This window comes from Gamsiella multidivaricata (assembly GCF_025024155.1).
Source record: "Gamsiella multidivaricata strain RSA 2152 chromosome Unknown BC939scaffold_46, whole genome shotgun sequence".
Classification (NCBI taxonomy): Eukaryota; Fungi; Mortierellomycota; class Mortierellomycetes; order Mortierellales; family Mortierellaceae; genus Gamsiella; species Gamsiella multidivaricata.
Window position 1 is genome coordinate 271,662 of NW_026251754.1, and position 15,488 is coordinate 287,149.

Genomic DNA, 15,488 nt, shown 5'->3' on the forward strand with positions numbered 1-15,488 from the left:
ACGCCGACACCGCCTCCACCTCCACCTCCACTTCCACCGACCCCACCGCCGACTCAGCCTACGCCGCCGCCGGTGCCGCCGGTGCCGCCATTACTCCACTTTTTGCCATGGTCTCCGTCTCATGAGTAGCCCCTTCTCCCCTCGCACCATCCACATCGATAACTAAGCTATCGAACCATCGAACCATCGACCGAAGATAAACACGGACTGATCTTGATCTGTTATCCTTCATATATCATCGATCTCTTTCTCCCGCCCTTTTTCGCCCATCAAGTCCACCGTATCGGTTCTGGACCTTCGCCACCGCATCGTTCTTCGAGACGAGCATCATCCAGGCAAGTTCTATCATTCATTCATTGATTCATTCACATTCATTCTCAAAAAAAAAAAAACTTGTGACAATCAACATTCATCAAGTCAAGCGACCCTCAAGCGACCCTCAAGCCTCGTTGTTCCTTCGCACTACCTGTGTGCCTCTCTTCGCTTCTGACCCATCGGCCAGAGAAATCAGACATGAGTCATGGCAAACAATCTGCGATCAATGTGGATGTGCGATGATACCCGCAAGGGTTTAGAGTCATGGCTGAGAAGACAGCGTGCACAGGTGAGTGCTGTTCTTCCAATGGGGTATGCGTGGCACTCAATTGTCGGCACTGTGGTCTTCTACTACGACGACCAACCAACAAAAGCAGCATCTGGCCTTGTTCAGTTGTAGGGTTCTAAGGTACCCGTAAGGGTTTAGAGCGGATGCTGTGGAGTGTGCATGTATCGCCCATTACCATAACCTATCTATTCATGTTCATTTGCCTCACCTGTGTGCCTCTCTTCGCTTCTGACCCATCGGCCAGAGAAATCAGACATGAGTCATGGCAAACAATCTGCGATCAATGTGGATGTGCGATGATACCCGCAAGGGTTTAGAGTCATGGCTGAGAAGACAGCGTGCACAGGTGAGTGCTGTTCTTCCAATGGGGTATGCGTGGCACTCAATTGTCGGCACTGTGGTCTTCTACTACGACGACCAACCAACAAAAGCAGCATCTGGCCTTGTTCAGTTGTAGGGTTCTAAGGTACCCGTAAGGGTTTAGAGCGGATGCTGTGGAGTGTGCATGTATCGCCCATTACCATAACCTATCTATTCATGTTCATTTGCCTCACCTGTGTGCCTCTCTTCGCTTCTGACCCATCGGCCAGAGAAATCAGACATGAGTCATGGCAAACAATCTGCGATCAATGTGGATGTGCGATGATACCCGCAAGGGTTTAGAGTCATGGCTGAGAAGACAGCGTGCACAGGTGAGTGCTGTTCTTCCAATGGGGTATGCGTGGCACTCAATTGTCGGCACTGTGGTCTTCTACTACGACGACCAACCAACAAAAGCAGCATCTGGCCTTGTTCAGTTGTAGGGTTCTAAGGTACCCGTAAGGGTTTAGAGCGGATGCTGTGGAGTGTGCATGTATCGCCCATTACCATAACCTATCTATTCATGTTCATTTGCCTCACCTGTGTGCCTCTCTTCGCTTCTGACCCATCGGCCAGAGAAATCAGACATGAGTCATGGCAAACAATCTGCGATCAATGTGGATGTGCGATGATACCCGCAAGGGTTTAGAGTCATGGCTGAGAAGACAGCGTGCACAGGTGAGTGCTGTTCTTCCAATGGGGTATGCGTGGCACTCAATTGTCGGCACTGTGGTCTTCTACTACGACGACCAACCAACAAAAGCAGCATCTGGCCTTGTTCAGTTGTAGGGTTCTAAGGTACCCGTAAGGGTTTAGAGCGGATGCTGTGGAGTGTGCATGTATCGCCCATTACCATTACCATATTGCAGTCCCGTCTTTTCTATGAAGTTTCTGTCCTTGTACGCCTGGATGAACCCGGCGTGGTGTGGTAGATCCACGTGGGACCCAGACAGGGTATCCGCGATGGAAGGCCCAGCTACGTTTGGCGCGATGAACGGAATAGGTACAGGACATCCCTACAGTCATATCAAGCGCAGGCTGCACGTCCAATTATGAGATGTGCAAGTAGGGAGCATGTGCAGTTATAGAATAGTCAATTGCTAGGTCAATAAATACTAAGGAAAGACGGGACCAAATGGTTCCTAGTCTGTTTCCTCCCATATTTCTGAACAGCACTTGCCCTGTACGACTCCCTAAGTCGCTCCACGCACCCATTGTCGCACTACACTGTACCCCAAGTTGGTATACTCTGCCATAGCTGGTCATCATAGCGCATCGCCCAGCAAGAGTAGAGACGCGACCTGTGCGTCTGAACTTCTACAATCGAGTGTTCCTGCTGTGGCGTATTGCTAGTTCCTGAAATTATCTTAAGCCACCGAGCAATAAGTAATTGCTCGGTCGCTGTAATTAAAGATCTCTCTCTTGTCCTCATTGATTCTGGACACAGTCATATCTTTCACCTGTGAGTGAGAAATATGACTGTGTCCAGAATCAATGAGAACAAGAGATTACTTATTGCTCGGTGGCTTAAGATACCTTCAGGAATTATCGCACACAGAGGCAGTGTGGAAAATAGGCCATATGCCACAGTGAGTCCGCCTCGCATGGCCTGGAGGTCCCTCGACCAGGCAACGGCCATGGTCTTATAACGAATGAGTGCGGAGGACCAAGAACGGCACCCCCTCGATGTCCTCGTCTAGGCACACTGTCCTTCTTTTCCTTCTGCTAAGGACCAAGCGCTTCTTCCTCGAAGGATCTCATTGTAAATGTTCTCTGCGTCTGGAGCCTATTTGTTTCTACTGTAGTCCCGCAACTTATCTCTAGGTCTTTGCTTCCAATTTATTTCTGTAGTCCTTTGTTATACGGATTGTGGTTCTCGCCGTCGCTCATTTATTCGCGACATACATTTACGGTAAGACAATTATTATTTAGAGACTTCGTTGACCAGTAGACTTTTATTGAGCAACGTATTTACAGTTAGTACTTTTACCTGGCAGGTCGCCCCTTCTTCCTACCATGTCAAATGGTGAAAGCTTACGCGATACTTCCGGCCGTCCTCCAGGGCGGCCACCCTCTATCTCCCCTCCTGGAGTCAGTGACGGCTCCACGTACTCCGTGTGATGTTTTATGTACCTGAGTGTGAGTCAAGGAGAAAAAAGAGCGTTGTTGTTTATTATGCTCCCGGTAGGGGTTTTTATAGCCCCGATCTGGGGCTTGGAGTATTAGATAGCTTAATAGTCTCATGAATAAAAACGGAAGTGGCCTAAATGTGAAGGTTCACTCCCAGTACAGTCCCAATTTGGGGTTTGGACGGAACACTCCGAACGTCTTCGGGGTACCAAACCAAGCTTCTTTCCAACCCCCATCTTCGTCCACTCTGAGCTGGGTCGCTTCGCCCACCAGGCCAAGGTCCCCTAGAGTGCAGTATCTCGCCCCTCAGTTACCTACACCAATCTCCCAGCCGTCCTGACCCCATTCCAGGCCACAACTCTTGTGGCGAGGCAGATCGGGACCTTATTGGTGGTGAAGCACTCCTCTGGCCCCGGGGTGGGCCGGTGTCTGACAGTGTGCTTCAAAAACAACCGCGATGTGGAACAGGCCCTCCAGCATCCTATCACATTTGAGGGTACACAGTTCCCCGCGTATGCTGCTGCCCCCTCTAACATCCTTATTCACCGGGTGTTCGTGCCCAATATCGACATTCCAGCTGAAGATGACTGGCAGGATCGCCTCTCTTTTGTGCTGAACCACACATTCTCTGCATATGGCACTGTGGCCAAAATTACCCTCCCAACGGTCAAAATGGGAGAGCTCTCATGGTTCCAGCCAGGCGCTCATATTTACCTGTCCGTGGAAGAAAATAAACTTCCCCTCCCGCAGACCATCACTGTTCCGTCTTGGGATCACCGTGAGCTGCACCTCCTTTCCGACGGCAACCCTCCCTGTTCGTTCTGCCGAACCCCTGGTCATACCGTCATTGACTGCCCCACCCGTCTTCGCCAGCACTGCACCCTCTGCCAGGTCGATGGCCACGAGGCTCAAGACTGTGCCCGCTACGGTGAGCGAGACCGACGCATCGCCTCCCGCTGTGGTGTAGTAAATGAGAATCAGTTGGTTGTTCTTGCAAAGTTAATATTAGATCACGGGGAAGAGCACCGCCCCCAGAATAAAAGAATAAACGGTCTGGTGCCTGAACCAGAGTCTTTCCACCTAAATCTTTTGCATCACACATTGTATCCATCCAGATTGTCCGGATAATACCGCATCAACGACAGGTACTGACTACCGCTGTCAATAGCCCATGCAACGAGATACAATCAACAGGGAATGCCGATCCTGATCATTCGCCACCTTTGCACCATCAATCGCTCTTATTTAGACATTGTACTTGCCCCGCAGCGCTTTCCCGATCACCGATCGTCTCATTGAGCATCCGTCATCGGCCCACCCTCGTGAAACGGCATTATAAAGGTACAGCGGAGGCCTGATCAGCGACTATTGGCATACAACGACTCCAGAGGGGTGGACTTCATTGTCACGACTCCTCACCTCATCGGACATCACAATATGCGAACTCCTTGCAACTACCCCAGTCATTCCCAAAGGAATATAGTCCTAGCTCGCACCATTTAGCTAAATAGATCCCCATATTTATTCCTTCCATTTACGTCTAGTCTATTTTACCGTTGTGTTCTTACATTCCGATCTAAAGGAGGACCCTGCACCACGAACCAGTAAGTGACCGAAGCACAGCCTTGCCGAAGTCCTATTCGCGTGGTAACTCCTGTTGTAAATAGAACTAATGGTAGAAGTTATAGAACCCGTTAGTAGACCCCCTACACCGCAGTCCCCTCCCCCCCCCAGATCTACCAGGAGGATGATATTCCCACTAACGAAGTTCCTAGCCAATTCTTCTCTATGGGTACCTCTTCCGCCGCCCCCACACCTACTTTCAATATTCTCACCGATGAAGAAGACACCGGAATGCAGTCTTCCTCAGAGATATCCACCCAATCAATTAGTTGGCAAACAGTCAAATCTAAGCGCTCACATTCCTTGTCTCTCAGTGATCGGTCAGTGAGCCTCTTGTCTGGTACGCCGGGTTCTTCCCGGCCAGCCGGAACTGGCTCATCCTGCACCTCCGGGGTGATGCAGACTTTAAATCGCCTCGTCGGACGTAGCAAAAAAGTTTACGCTAGAGACACGCAGGATAGCAGCTCCATCCGATCGGTCCACTCCACTCGCTCCACCAAACGCAACAGACCCCAGAGGGGCGAATCTCAACAATAATTTACTCCAATGCTGAAAATCGCTACACTGAACGTCCGGGGTATTCGAAAGATACGCCCTATGTAAGACTTGTGGGTGAACGAGGAACAACGAGGTGAAAACGAGGGGAGACGAGTGAACAAGGTGAATGAACAGGACGAATATGTGAAGACAATAGTTTATTGACTAGACTGTTGTGAGTGTATGAACTGGGGTTCAACTATATAGTCTGTCCTTCCTTATATATATCAGACGAATAAAGGTCTTGATTAGAATTCATGGTTCCAGACATTTCGGTGCTGCCTTTGCTCAACTTTACATCATGGAGCTTTCTGTGATGAGGGCGACGTTGATCCTTTCTTAGACGCGTCTAGCGTCACATGACAACACCAATCAGAGCTAAACTCTGACACCCTACCTCTGGAAAGGAGTCCACAGTTTTCCATCGCTGGCTGAAAGACCAGCAGCTGGATATCATAGGACTCCAGGAACTACAATTTGACCCCGACTCCCCTCTAGACACCAGGCTGAAGACCGCAATCGGCGCCCATGACGCCATCTGGATACCGTTTTGCGCCCTCCTGATCTGTCACCCTGACCTCTCCTTCTCCACGCATACCATCTCCCCAGATCGTAGGTCGATAGTGGCGACAATCCAGTCCTCCGCCCTCACCAGCCCTCTGACAGTCTGCACAATATATGCACCCGCTCAACACCAACCACACACCCGCTTCCTCCATACCCTCCTACAACGACCGTCCTTCATCCACCCTACTCCTCAACCCATCCTCCTGGGCGACTTTAATCTGCATCACCACACGGCAACTCGGTATCCAGCTTTCCAAGGCTGGCTCCAGTCCCACATGGTCGACGGCATGCTGGGCTCGCGTCTCGCCCCTCGATCAACTTTCTTTAACCGCTCGCAGCGCCACCAATCTACCATAGACTACATCTTCCTATCGCCAGACTTGACCCCCCGCAGCCCTTCAGCCTCCCAAACCTACACCTGCAACTTCACTGACCACGGTTTCCTCTCTCTCCAGATCAAACCTCCTTCCCAGATCCGTCATGGCAAAGGTACTTGGCGCCTCAACACTTCTCTTCTACGTCAGCAGGAATTCCGCACTTACTTGACTACCACCCTAGACATGGCTTCCGTTCCTCGAACATCGGAAACCCCCCATCAGCATTGGGATCGCCTCAAAAAGCATTGTCGCATATTTCACCAGAGTTCACTGTATATTTAATCTAAGAAGTGTACCTCCAGCTCACTATTATATTTATAATACAAATAAATACCTAATCGGTGTGGTGTGTGGAGCCACATTTCTTTCTCACTCATTTTCTGAATCCCAAAACATCTCAAGCATGTCCGGAAGGCAAGTATTTCATTCTCGATCCTTCATAAATCCCGCACCGCCTCGGAGGGAAAGCGTCTCCAGGAACAGCGTCTGGCACTTCTCGACGAGCATGAGGACGCCTTATACCGACAGGATCCTCTGGCTGCATTGATACAGAAGGATCTAGACCGGGTTGAGGCGTCTCTGACAACTATGGTAGACTCCCATATGGATGGCCTGGCACAACGAGCAGGCTTACGCTGGATGGAGAAAGGCGAACGCAGCACCCAGTACTTCTTCTAGTGCATCAAACACCGCAATCAAAAACGATGCATGTCGTCTCTACGGGACCCAGCGCAGGACATCGTCCATATGGAACCAGAAACAACAAGCGATTATGGTAGGACCTTTTATTCCGCCCTATACTCCCCTGAGCCAGCCGATCCAGACGCCACCACACAGATGCTACTTTCTTTATCAAACCGGCCCAAGATGACACAGGAAGACAACGAGAATCTCTTAGCGCCTCTTTCTCTGGACGGCATAGAGGATCTGATTGACCACACCCCTCGGGGACGTGCACCGGGACAGGACGGTCTACCCTTTGAGCTGTACTCACTCCTTCTCCTTCACAGACCGACGGCCCACCTTCTTCTCCAAGTCCTCAACGACGCTCTCCTCCAAGGGACCTACCCAAAATCGTGGCTTCATACTACCATGGTGCTGCTGTTCAAGAAGGGTGACCCCGAACTATTGGCAAATTGGCGACCTCTCTCGCTGATCAACTGCGACGCCAAACTATTCACCAAGCTGCTGGCAAATCGATTACGTCCATGCCTCTCACACCTCATCACACCGTTCCAAACAGGATTTGTTGAGGGCCGCTTTATTGGTGATAACGGTTTGATTCTTTCTAGCCTTATGGATCACTGCCGGGAGCAGCGAGGACACCAAGTGGGATTGCTCCTTGACCAAGAAAAAGCCTACGACCGGATTCATCCAGGGTACCTGCAGGATACTCTTCGCGCCTTGGAATTTTCTGAGGAGTTTATTCAACGTATCAAACCCCTCTTCTTTGCAACACAGATCGCACTCAACGTCAACAGGGTTTTTAGCGACACCATTCACCCAACGACGTGGACTCCGACAGGGTGACCCGCTCTCGCCACTCCTGTACAATATTGCCTTCGAGCCCCTTCTACAATCTATCCTACAGGAGCCTGGGCTTGCTGGCTGTCCGATGCCTGCTCCGGAGCGGCCAATCAAGCTGCTAGCCTATGCGGACGATTTACTGACGGCACTGAATTCTGTCACAGAATGGCAGGTCCTGCATGGGATCTTAGAGACATACGGCAGAGCGTCCAACGCTAAAGTCAACCTCTCCAAAACAAAAGCCTTTCCGATGACTCGCAACCCCGATGCTGCCCTACAGAATGCTCTCCAATCCACATCTATCGATTGGCGTGATGAAAACACGCCTGCACATCTGCCATACCTCGGTTACCCCGTCCCGATCTGTCAAGGCCAAGTGAATCTCTTTTTCAACGCCTGCCTAGAAAAAATCAAGAAAATTCTTTTTCTGCAGGGACGACGCTCCCTCTCTGTTCTGGGTCGAAGCACGATCCTTAATGCTCTAGTCCTCTCCAAACTCTGGCACGCTCTCTGGGTGGTATCGCCTTCCCCAGCGTTCATGACTGCACTCCGAAAAGAAATCCGTAACTTCGCCTGCCCATTTAAGCCGGCAGCCTCCTGGGACACCATTTGCTCCCCTCGCACCGAAGGTGGCCTTGGAATCATTGATCCCCTACTTGAGCTGTCTCTGCCACGCGTCACCATCCAGCAAGAGTTCCACCGCTTCATCAACCTGCCTCAGTTGGTGGCATGCGGGGTCAAAGCCGTATGGGATATGCATTATGCTTTTGTGTTGAATGACAGCCCTATCAATAGTGCTGGGGTGGCGCGATCTATGCGCACCAACTCACTTAAAAAAAAAAAAAAATCTTTATATTCCTAACATAGACTCCAATTACATGTCATACGTGGCTTTTCAGTACAAAAAAAAAAAAAAAAAGATCCTCTTGTTGCTGGGGGATGTACTCAACTTCCTAGCATAGTTACAGAGGAAACAGAGGAAACAGCAACGAGACAAAATTAGACATGCACAGAATTTTCAACATCTCTTGCAAGCCATGACTCAGGATTTATTCTAGACATCATAATGTACTGTGATTGAAGCAGGCAACATTAGATAAAAGAAGAGGATATTTATGATTGTGAAGTATGAAGCTCATGCCGAATGTAAATATACTAAGGAATTGGCGTGAATTCTTTCTCGACAAAGGCCACAACAGAGGCATTAGCCTTGGTGATATACGTTGACATGAGTGGGGCCAAAACCTGCAGGGTATTGTTGAGATGAAGGTTGCCAAGGATTTTAATAGAGGTTTGAGTGCCAGAGAAGAGTGAAAGTAACTTGTCTAGACCCTTGGATGCATTGGTTTGATCGGTGCATTGGTTCCGAAGCTCCTCAACTGTCTGTCTGTCGATCACGGCTTCTCTTGCATCTCGAATGACGCGACTGGCGAGAGTGTGAAAGAGACGTGACAAAACTGTTCCGTCGCCGTTGTGAGCTTGATCAAACGCCACCAAAGTGAATATCGTATATGGCTGACAAGGGTGCTTGTTGGCAAACGGACTGCTGGCACGGCAAAGGTAGTAGGTAGATGGGTCGTGGAATTTTGTTTTTGTTTGCCGCAGCTGCCACATGAGGTTACTGCTCGAGACGGACCATGTATCTTTTCCTTGGGCAAGCTGAAGACCATCGTCCAATGATTCCTGATCCAGGAAGATCCTTGTTGCCAGTGACTGACTTGTACTGGAAAGTAGAAATGATGGTGTGGCACAACCGACAGACGCGTTCATCCTTGTATCCAAACGAAGCGAGGAAGTGACGAGGGCATCGAAAGATAATGTGCCAATGATCAGTCGTTCTCCGTCCTGTGCTGAAACAGTCGTGGGCCAGACGTTCTTGTATGGCGTTTTGATCGACGGCGGCAAAGAGTTGGCAACAGGTTGACCCTTGCGTACGACGAAGGGCTCTCGATGGGCATCGACTAGTCTTGTCCGGCCATAAGCCTCAATCGTGTTGGCAATGATGACCTGACCGTTCTGGTTGTTGAGGAGGAGACATCCAGCAAGAATCTTTGCGCAGGCAAATCGGAGATGGGGAGAAAATTCCCAGTCTCGGTTGAAAAGCTCGCAAACGCCATTGTCGAGTTCGATGTACTTTCGCCTCTGTATCAATGCTGCATAGGGCGAAGTCGACAACACATGCTCCAGTCCAGGTGCTTGAGTTGGAGTGCAAATGGGACAGGTATCGTGATGGGCATGCTTCCTTTTTTTGGGTGGAGGCATATTTGAGGCGACTTGACCTTGACCAGCGGACAGCTTGACAATGACCGAGATATGGGCTAGACCATTTTGCTCTGCCCCGTCAGGATCTTTCATGGCGAAAGGCCTCAGTTCGAGTGCATCGACAATGCCCAGTGTCCGTTGCTTCTCCGCGTCAGAGACGTGTGTCTGATTGCAGCTGTACAGGACCGCATCATTGTACTCTCGCATCTGAGGTGTTGAGTCGGCCGTTATTGGGACTGGAAGGGACTGGTGGCTCGGCATGGCGATGACTGGTGGTTGTTGGCCAGGCTCGTCATTGTCTTGCTCTTCAGGGGCACAGGTCAAGTTGGCCAGATGTTTGCGGCATCCTCCTTTGGTCTTGAATGTAACGCTGCAGAAAGGACAAGGGTAAACACCATCAATCTGCGTGACAGTGGCCTGTTTCGATAAGCCAGCCTTTGTGAGGACGGTGATGGCGAAAGTGGACGCATGATAGTTCAAGGAATGAGCTCGACACTGATCAGAAGACTCAAAGGTTCGTGTTGGTGTACACTTGGAGCAAGTCCAGGTTTGGTCGGCCATAATGAAGCGTAGCAATGAATATGGCAGGCGTGATGCGGCTGACGAAAGATGGTGATGCTCCTGGCAAGAAAGGTGATGCTCCTGGCGAGAAAGGTGATGCTCCTGGCGAGAAAGGTGATGCTCCTGGCGAGAGAGGTGATGCTCCTGGCGAGAAAGGTGATGCTCCTGGCGAGAGAGGTGATGCTCCTGGCAAGAGAGGTGATGCTCCTGGCGAGAAAGGTGATGCTCCTGGCAAGAAAGGTGATGCTCCTGGCAAGAAAGGTGATGCTCCTGGCGAGAGAGGTGATGCTCCTGGCGAGAAAGGTGATGCTCCTGGCGAGAGAGGTGATGCTCCTGGCAAGAGAGGTGATGCTCCTGGCGAGAAAGGTGATGCTCCTGGCAAGAAAGGTGATGCTCCTGGCAAGAAAGGTGATGCTCCTGGCGAGAGAGGTGATGCTCCTGGCAAGAGAGGTGATGCTCCTGGCGAGAAAGGTGATGCTCCTGGCAAGAGAGGTGATGCTCCTGGCGAGAAAGGTGATGCTCCTGGCAAGAGAGGTGATGCTACACCATCATCTCTCTCTCTTTGCCGCCGTTCTCACGCCTTTTTAACATCGCCTTTGCCACCACTCCCACGCGCTTTCTTAATCGCCTTTGCCATCACTCCCTCACCATTTTTTTTCTTCATCGCCTTTGTCACCACTCCCTTATTTTCTTCATCGCCTTTGCCAACACTCTCACGCCCTTTTTTTTTCTTTTCATCCTCACTTTCTTTCTCTCCTCCTTACCCTTCCCTTGCCTTCTTTTTATCCTGCAGTTATTTTTTTCATTTGATGCTTCGAAACACCATGACCGACGTCCACCTGATCCTATTCTGTCTTGTTGATGGAGAGGCTACTTCCAACGCCTTCCCTCAACTGCCATAACAGTGGGAGAACTTAAGGACCTCATCAAGACCAAGAAGTCACCTCGATTCAATGATGTCGCCTCCGATGAGCTCACCCTCTGGCGCGTCTCGATTCCTGTTGCAGACGACAACAACGATGACAACGACGATGACAACGACGATGACGACGACTTGCCCATTCTTCTCACCGATATACCCAAGAACGACAAGAAAAAACTAAAGGCGGCAATGCAAAAGGTCTCTGAGGTCTTTGGCTATGGACCTGACGAGATGATCCACGTCCCCAGTAAACGCGTAATGGTTTATTGACTGACGTCTTGTAAATGAGCTTGTAAGCTTGTTCATTTGCTAACCTTCATTCACACATCCAATTATACTGACATAGTCCATGCACCAGTCCCTACTCAAGTCCTTACCCCTGTTCTATCCGCTCCCTCGTCCTCTCACAGCCAAAGTCAATCGTATATGACCGCATTCTATAACACGTGTAAAATGCGTGAAGACAGTGTACGCTGTTAATACACCGCACAAAATACAGAAATGCGTGTTATAGAGTAGAAGACATACTTGAAATTGGCCTCCCGCTTCAGGCTTGCATTGTAGAGGATCTCTTCAACAGTTCTGCCGCTTCTGAGCTCCCAGAATTGTGACTGATCCATCGCGGCAAAGCGCTATCGTAGGAGTAAACACAGAGCACCTGTTAGTCTCTATCTCCAGGAACTATGTATTCATACTATGTAGTTTCCTTAGGATACCCTGGATTGTTGACTCGGCGCGCATACCTCTTTTCGGCTGCTCAGATCGGGCTCTGTACTGGTCGTGATCGTCGTCGACGTCGAGCCTCCGTCCGTGGTCGTTCGCTTCCGCTTCTTGAAACTTGGTGATGATGATAATAATGATGGTGGTGATGACGATGATGATGATTCACCATCTATATACCATATTGTAGCGTGAGTACAGGGGGTTTACCATTGACCACTCACACATCAAAACACGCTTGTGCTGCAAGGAAGATTACCTTTTAACATGCTCCCGGCCCCCTTGGCGAGCGAGGCATAGCCTTCTGCGAGACTTTGCTTGGCTTCATCCTTCTCCGACTGGAGCCGCCATGCCTCGTATTTACGGCGGAATAGCTCGACATTCGTGGTCGACAGGAGGCTTTTAGCCCGCTCCCTGACCCCCTCTGGTGCCTGCACGTCTTCTGCGATAGTTATCAGTCCATTTCTGTATGTCCCAAAGTACGCCTCAACCGTCTCCTGCTTCGACGAGACCTTAAAGAATGTCAACGCGTCATTCCAGCTATGACAGGGAGTGACCTTGAAAAAGATCCCTACCCTCATGTCCCCGAGGGCCTTCCACGAGAGCTGAGTGTTTGACATTATAGATGTTGATTGCGAAGCAGGATGTGAACTGTGAATAAGGTTTGACGCGTCCATGTCGTCGACGTTAGCAGTCTTTCGAGAATAAAAAACCATCACTCTTGGCTCATCACCTTAAACTATGTCCTTCGCCGCGTCGCCCGCAATCTGGAGGTCGTCCTTCTCCAACATGCTCCCTTCGATCAAGACCTTCTCCATGCCCATGACCATTATGACCGCCTTCGGCCTCCCCCTTCGCGCCAGAGTCATGGCCCTCGCCCGCTACGCCGACACCGCCTCCACCTCCACCTCCACTTCCACCGACCCCACCGCCGACTCAGCCTACGCCGCCGCCGGTGCCGCCGGTGCCGCCATTACTCCACTTTTTGCCATGGTCTCCGTCTCATGAGTAGCCCCTTCTCCCCTCGCACCATCCACATCGATAACTAAGCTATCGAACCATCGAACCATCGACCGAAGATAAACACGGACTGATCTTGATCTGTTATCCTTCATATATCATCGATCTCTTTCTCCCGCCCTTTTTCGCCCATCAAGTCCACCGTATCGGTTCTGGACCTTCGCCACCGCATCGTTCTTCGAGACGAGCATCATCCAGGCAAGTTCTATCATTCATTCATTGATTCATTCACATTCATTCTCAAAAAAAAAAAAACTTGTGACAATCAACATTCATCAAGTCAAGCGACCCTCAAGCGACCCTCAAGCCTCGTTGTTCCTTCGCACTACCTGTGTGCCTCTCTTCGCTTCTGACCCATCGGCCAGAGAAATCAGACATGAGTCATGGCAAACAATCTGCGATCAATGTGGATGTGCGATGATACCCGCAAGGGTTTAGAGTCATGGCTGAGAAGACAGCGTGCACAGGTGAGTGCTGTTCTTCCAATGGGGTATGCGTGGCACTCAATTGTCGGCACTGTGGTCTTCTACTACGACGACCAACCAACAAAAGCAGCATCTGGCCTTGTTCAGTTGTAGGGTTCTAAGGTACCCGTAAGGGTTTAGAGCGGATGCTGTGGAGTGTGCATGTATCGCCCATTACCATTACCATATTGCAGTCCCGTCTTTTCTATGAAGTTTCTGTCCTTGTACGCCTGGATGAACCCGGCGTGGTGTGGTAGATCCACGTGGGACCCAGACAGGGTATCCGCGATGGAAGGCCCAGCTACGTTTGGCGCGATGAACGGAATAGGTACAGGACATCCCTACAGTCATATCAAGCGCAGGCTGCACGTCCAATTATGAGATGTGCAAGTAGGGAGCATGTGCAGTTATAGAATAGTCAATTGCTAGGTCAATAAATACTAAGGAAAGACGGGACCAAATGGTTCCTAGTCTGTTTCCTCCCATATTTCTGAACAGCACTTGCCCTGTACGACTCCCTAAGTCGCTCCACGCACCCATTGTCGCACTACACTGTACCCCAAGTTGGTATACTCTGCCATAGCTGGTCATCATAGCGCATCGCCCAGCAAGAGTAGAGACGCGACCTGTGCGTCTGAACTTCTACAATCGAGTGTTCCTGCTGTGGCGTATTGCTAGTTCCTGAAATTATCTTAAGCCACCGAGCAATAAGTAATTGCTCGGTCGCTGTAATTAAAGATCTCTCTCTTGTCCTCATTGATTCTGGACACAGTCATATCTTTCACCTGTGAGTGAGAAATATGACTGTGTCCAGAATCAATGAGAACAAGAGATTACTTATTGCTCGGTGGCTTAAGATACCTTCAGGAATTATCGCACACAGAGGCAGTGTGGAAAATAGGCCATATGCCACAGTGAGTCCGCCTCGCATGGCCTGGAGGTCCCTCGACCAGGCAACGGCCATGGTCTTATAACGAATGAGTGCGGAGGACCAAGAACGGCACCCCCTCGATGTCCTCGTCTAGGCACACTGTCCTTCTTTTCCTTCTGCTAAGGACCAAGCGCTTCTTCCTCGAAGGATCTCATTGTAAATGTTCTCTGCGTCTGGAGCCTATTTGTTTCTACTGTAGTCCCGCAACTTATCTCTAGGTCTTTGCTTCCAATTTATTTCTGTAGTCCTTTGTTATACGGATTGTGGTTCTCGCCGTCGCTCATTTATTCGCGACATACATTTACGGTAAGACAATTATTATTTAGAGACTTCGTTGACCAGTAGACTTTTATTGAGCAACGTATTTACAGTTAGTACTTTTACCTGGCAGGTCGCCCCTTCTTCCTACCATGTCAAATGGTGAAAGCTTACGCGATACTTCCGGCCGTCCTCCAGGGCGGCCACCCTCTATCTCCCCTCCTGGAGTCAGTGACGGCTCCACGTACTCCGTGTGATGTTTTATGTACCTGAGTGTGAGTCAAGGAGAAAAAAGAGCGTTGTTGTTTATTATGCTCCCGGTAGGGGTTTTTATAGCCCCGATCTGGGGCTTGGAGTATTAGATAGCTTAATAGTCTCATGAATAAAAACGGAAGTGGCCTAAATGTGAAGGTTCACTCCCAGTACAGTCCCAATTTGGGGTTTGGACGGAACACTCCGAACGTCTTCGGGGTACCAAACCAAGCTTCTTTCCAACCCCCATCTTCGTCCACTCTGAGCTGGGTCGCTTCGCCCACCAGGCCAAGGTCCCCTAGAGTGCAGTATCTCGCCCCTCAGTTACCTACACCAATCTCCCAGCCGTCCTGACCCCATTCCAGGCCACAAC

General features: G+C 50.2%; 6 protein-coding genes across 6 annotated transcripts; 2 read left to right on the forward strand and 4 right to left on the reverse strand.

Annotated features, from left to right (window-relative positions):
* Positions 1-1,745: 1,745 nt before the first annotated feature.
* Positions 1,746-2,286, reverse strand: BC939DRAFT_456246 (uncharacterized protein; the record flags this gene model as incomplete). The annotated part of the gene is made up of 1 exon (XM_051556298.1): positions 1,746-2,286. A coding segment is annotated over one exon (177 nt), but the record flags the coding sequence as incomplete, so codon positions are not given.
* A 5,746-nt stretch (positions 2,287-8,032) lies between these two features.
* On the forward strand, positions 8,033-8,296 carry BC939DRAFT_387732 (uncharacterized protein; the record flags this gene model as incomplete). Its single annotated transcript, XM_051551845.1, has 1 exon — positions 8,033-8,296. A coding segment is annotated over one exon (264 nt), but the record flags the coding sequence as incomplete, so codon positions are not given.
* Positions 8,297-8,750: 454 nt separating this feature from the next.
* BC939DRAFT_456252 (uncharacterized protein) lies at positions 8,751-10,666 on the reverse strand (the record flags this gene model as incomplete). Its single annotated transcript, XM_051556299.1, is given in 3 exon segments — positions 8,751-10,490; positions 10,502-10,577; positions 10,588-10,666. A coding segment is annotated over 1 exon segment (1,320 nt), but the record flags the coding sequence as incomplete, so codon positions are not given.
* BC939DRAFT_389163 (uncharacterized protein) lies at positions 10,590-11,087 on the forward strand (the record flags this gene model as incomplete). Its single annotated transcript, XM_051551880.1, has 1 exon — positions 10,590-11,087. A coding segment is annotated over one exon (498 nt), but the record flags the coding sequence as incomplete, so codon positions are not given.
* A 639-nt stretch (positions 11,088-11,726) lies between these two features.
* On the reverse strand, positions 11,727-13,018 carry BC939DRAFT_210763 (uncharacterized protein). Its single transcript, XM_051550701.1, has 4 exons — positions 12,450-13,018; positions 12,214-12,362; positions 11,999-12,102; positions 11,727-11,907 (listed from the first exon to the last, which is right to left on the reverse strand). Exons 1-4 carry the CDS (start codon positions 12,904-12,906, stop codon positions 11,844-11,846), a joined length of 774 nt encoding a protein of 257 aa, XP_051410731.1. The 5' UTR covers positions 12,907-13,018; the 3' UTR covers positions 11,727-11,843.
* Positions 13,019-13,780: 762 nt separating this feature from the next.
* BC939DRAFT_456258 (uncharacterized protein) lies at positions 13,781-14,321 on the reverse strand (the record flags this gene model as incomplete). Its single annotated transcript, XM_051556300.1, has 1 exon — positions 13,781-14,321. A coding segment is annotated over one exon (177 nt), but the record flags the coding sequence as incomplete, so codon positions are not given.
* Positions 14,322-15,488: the final 1,167 nt, after the last annotated feature.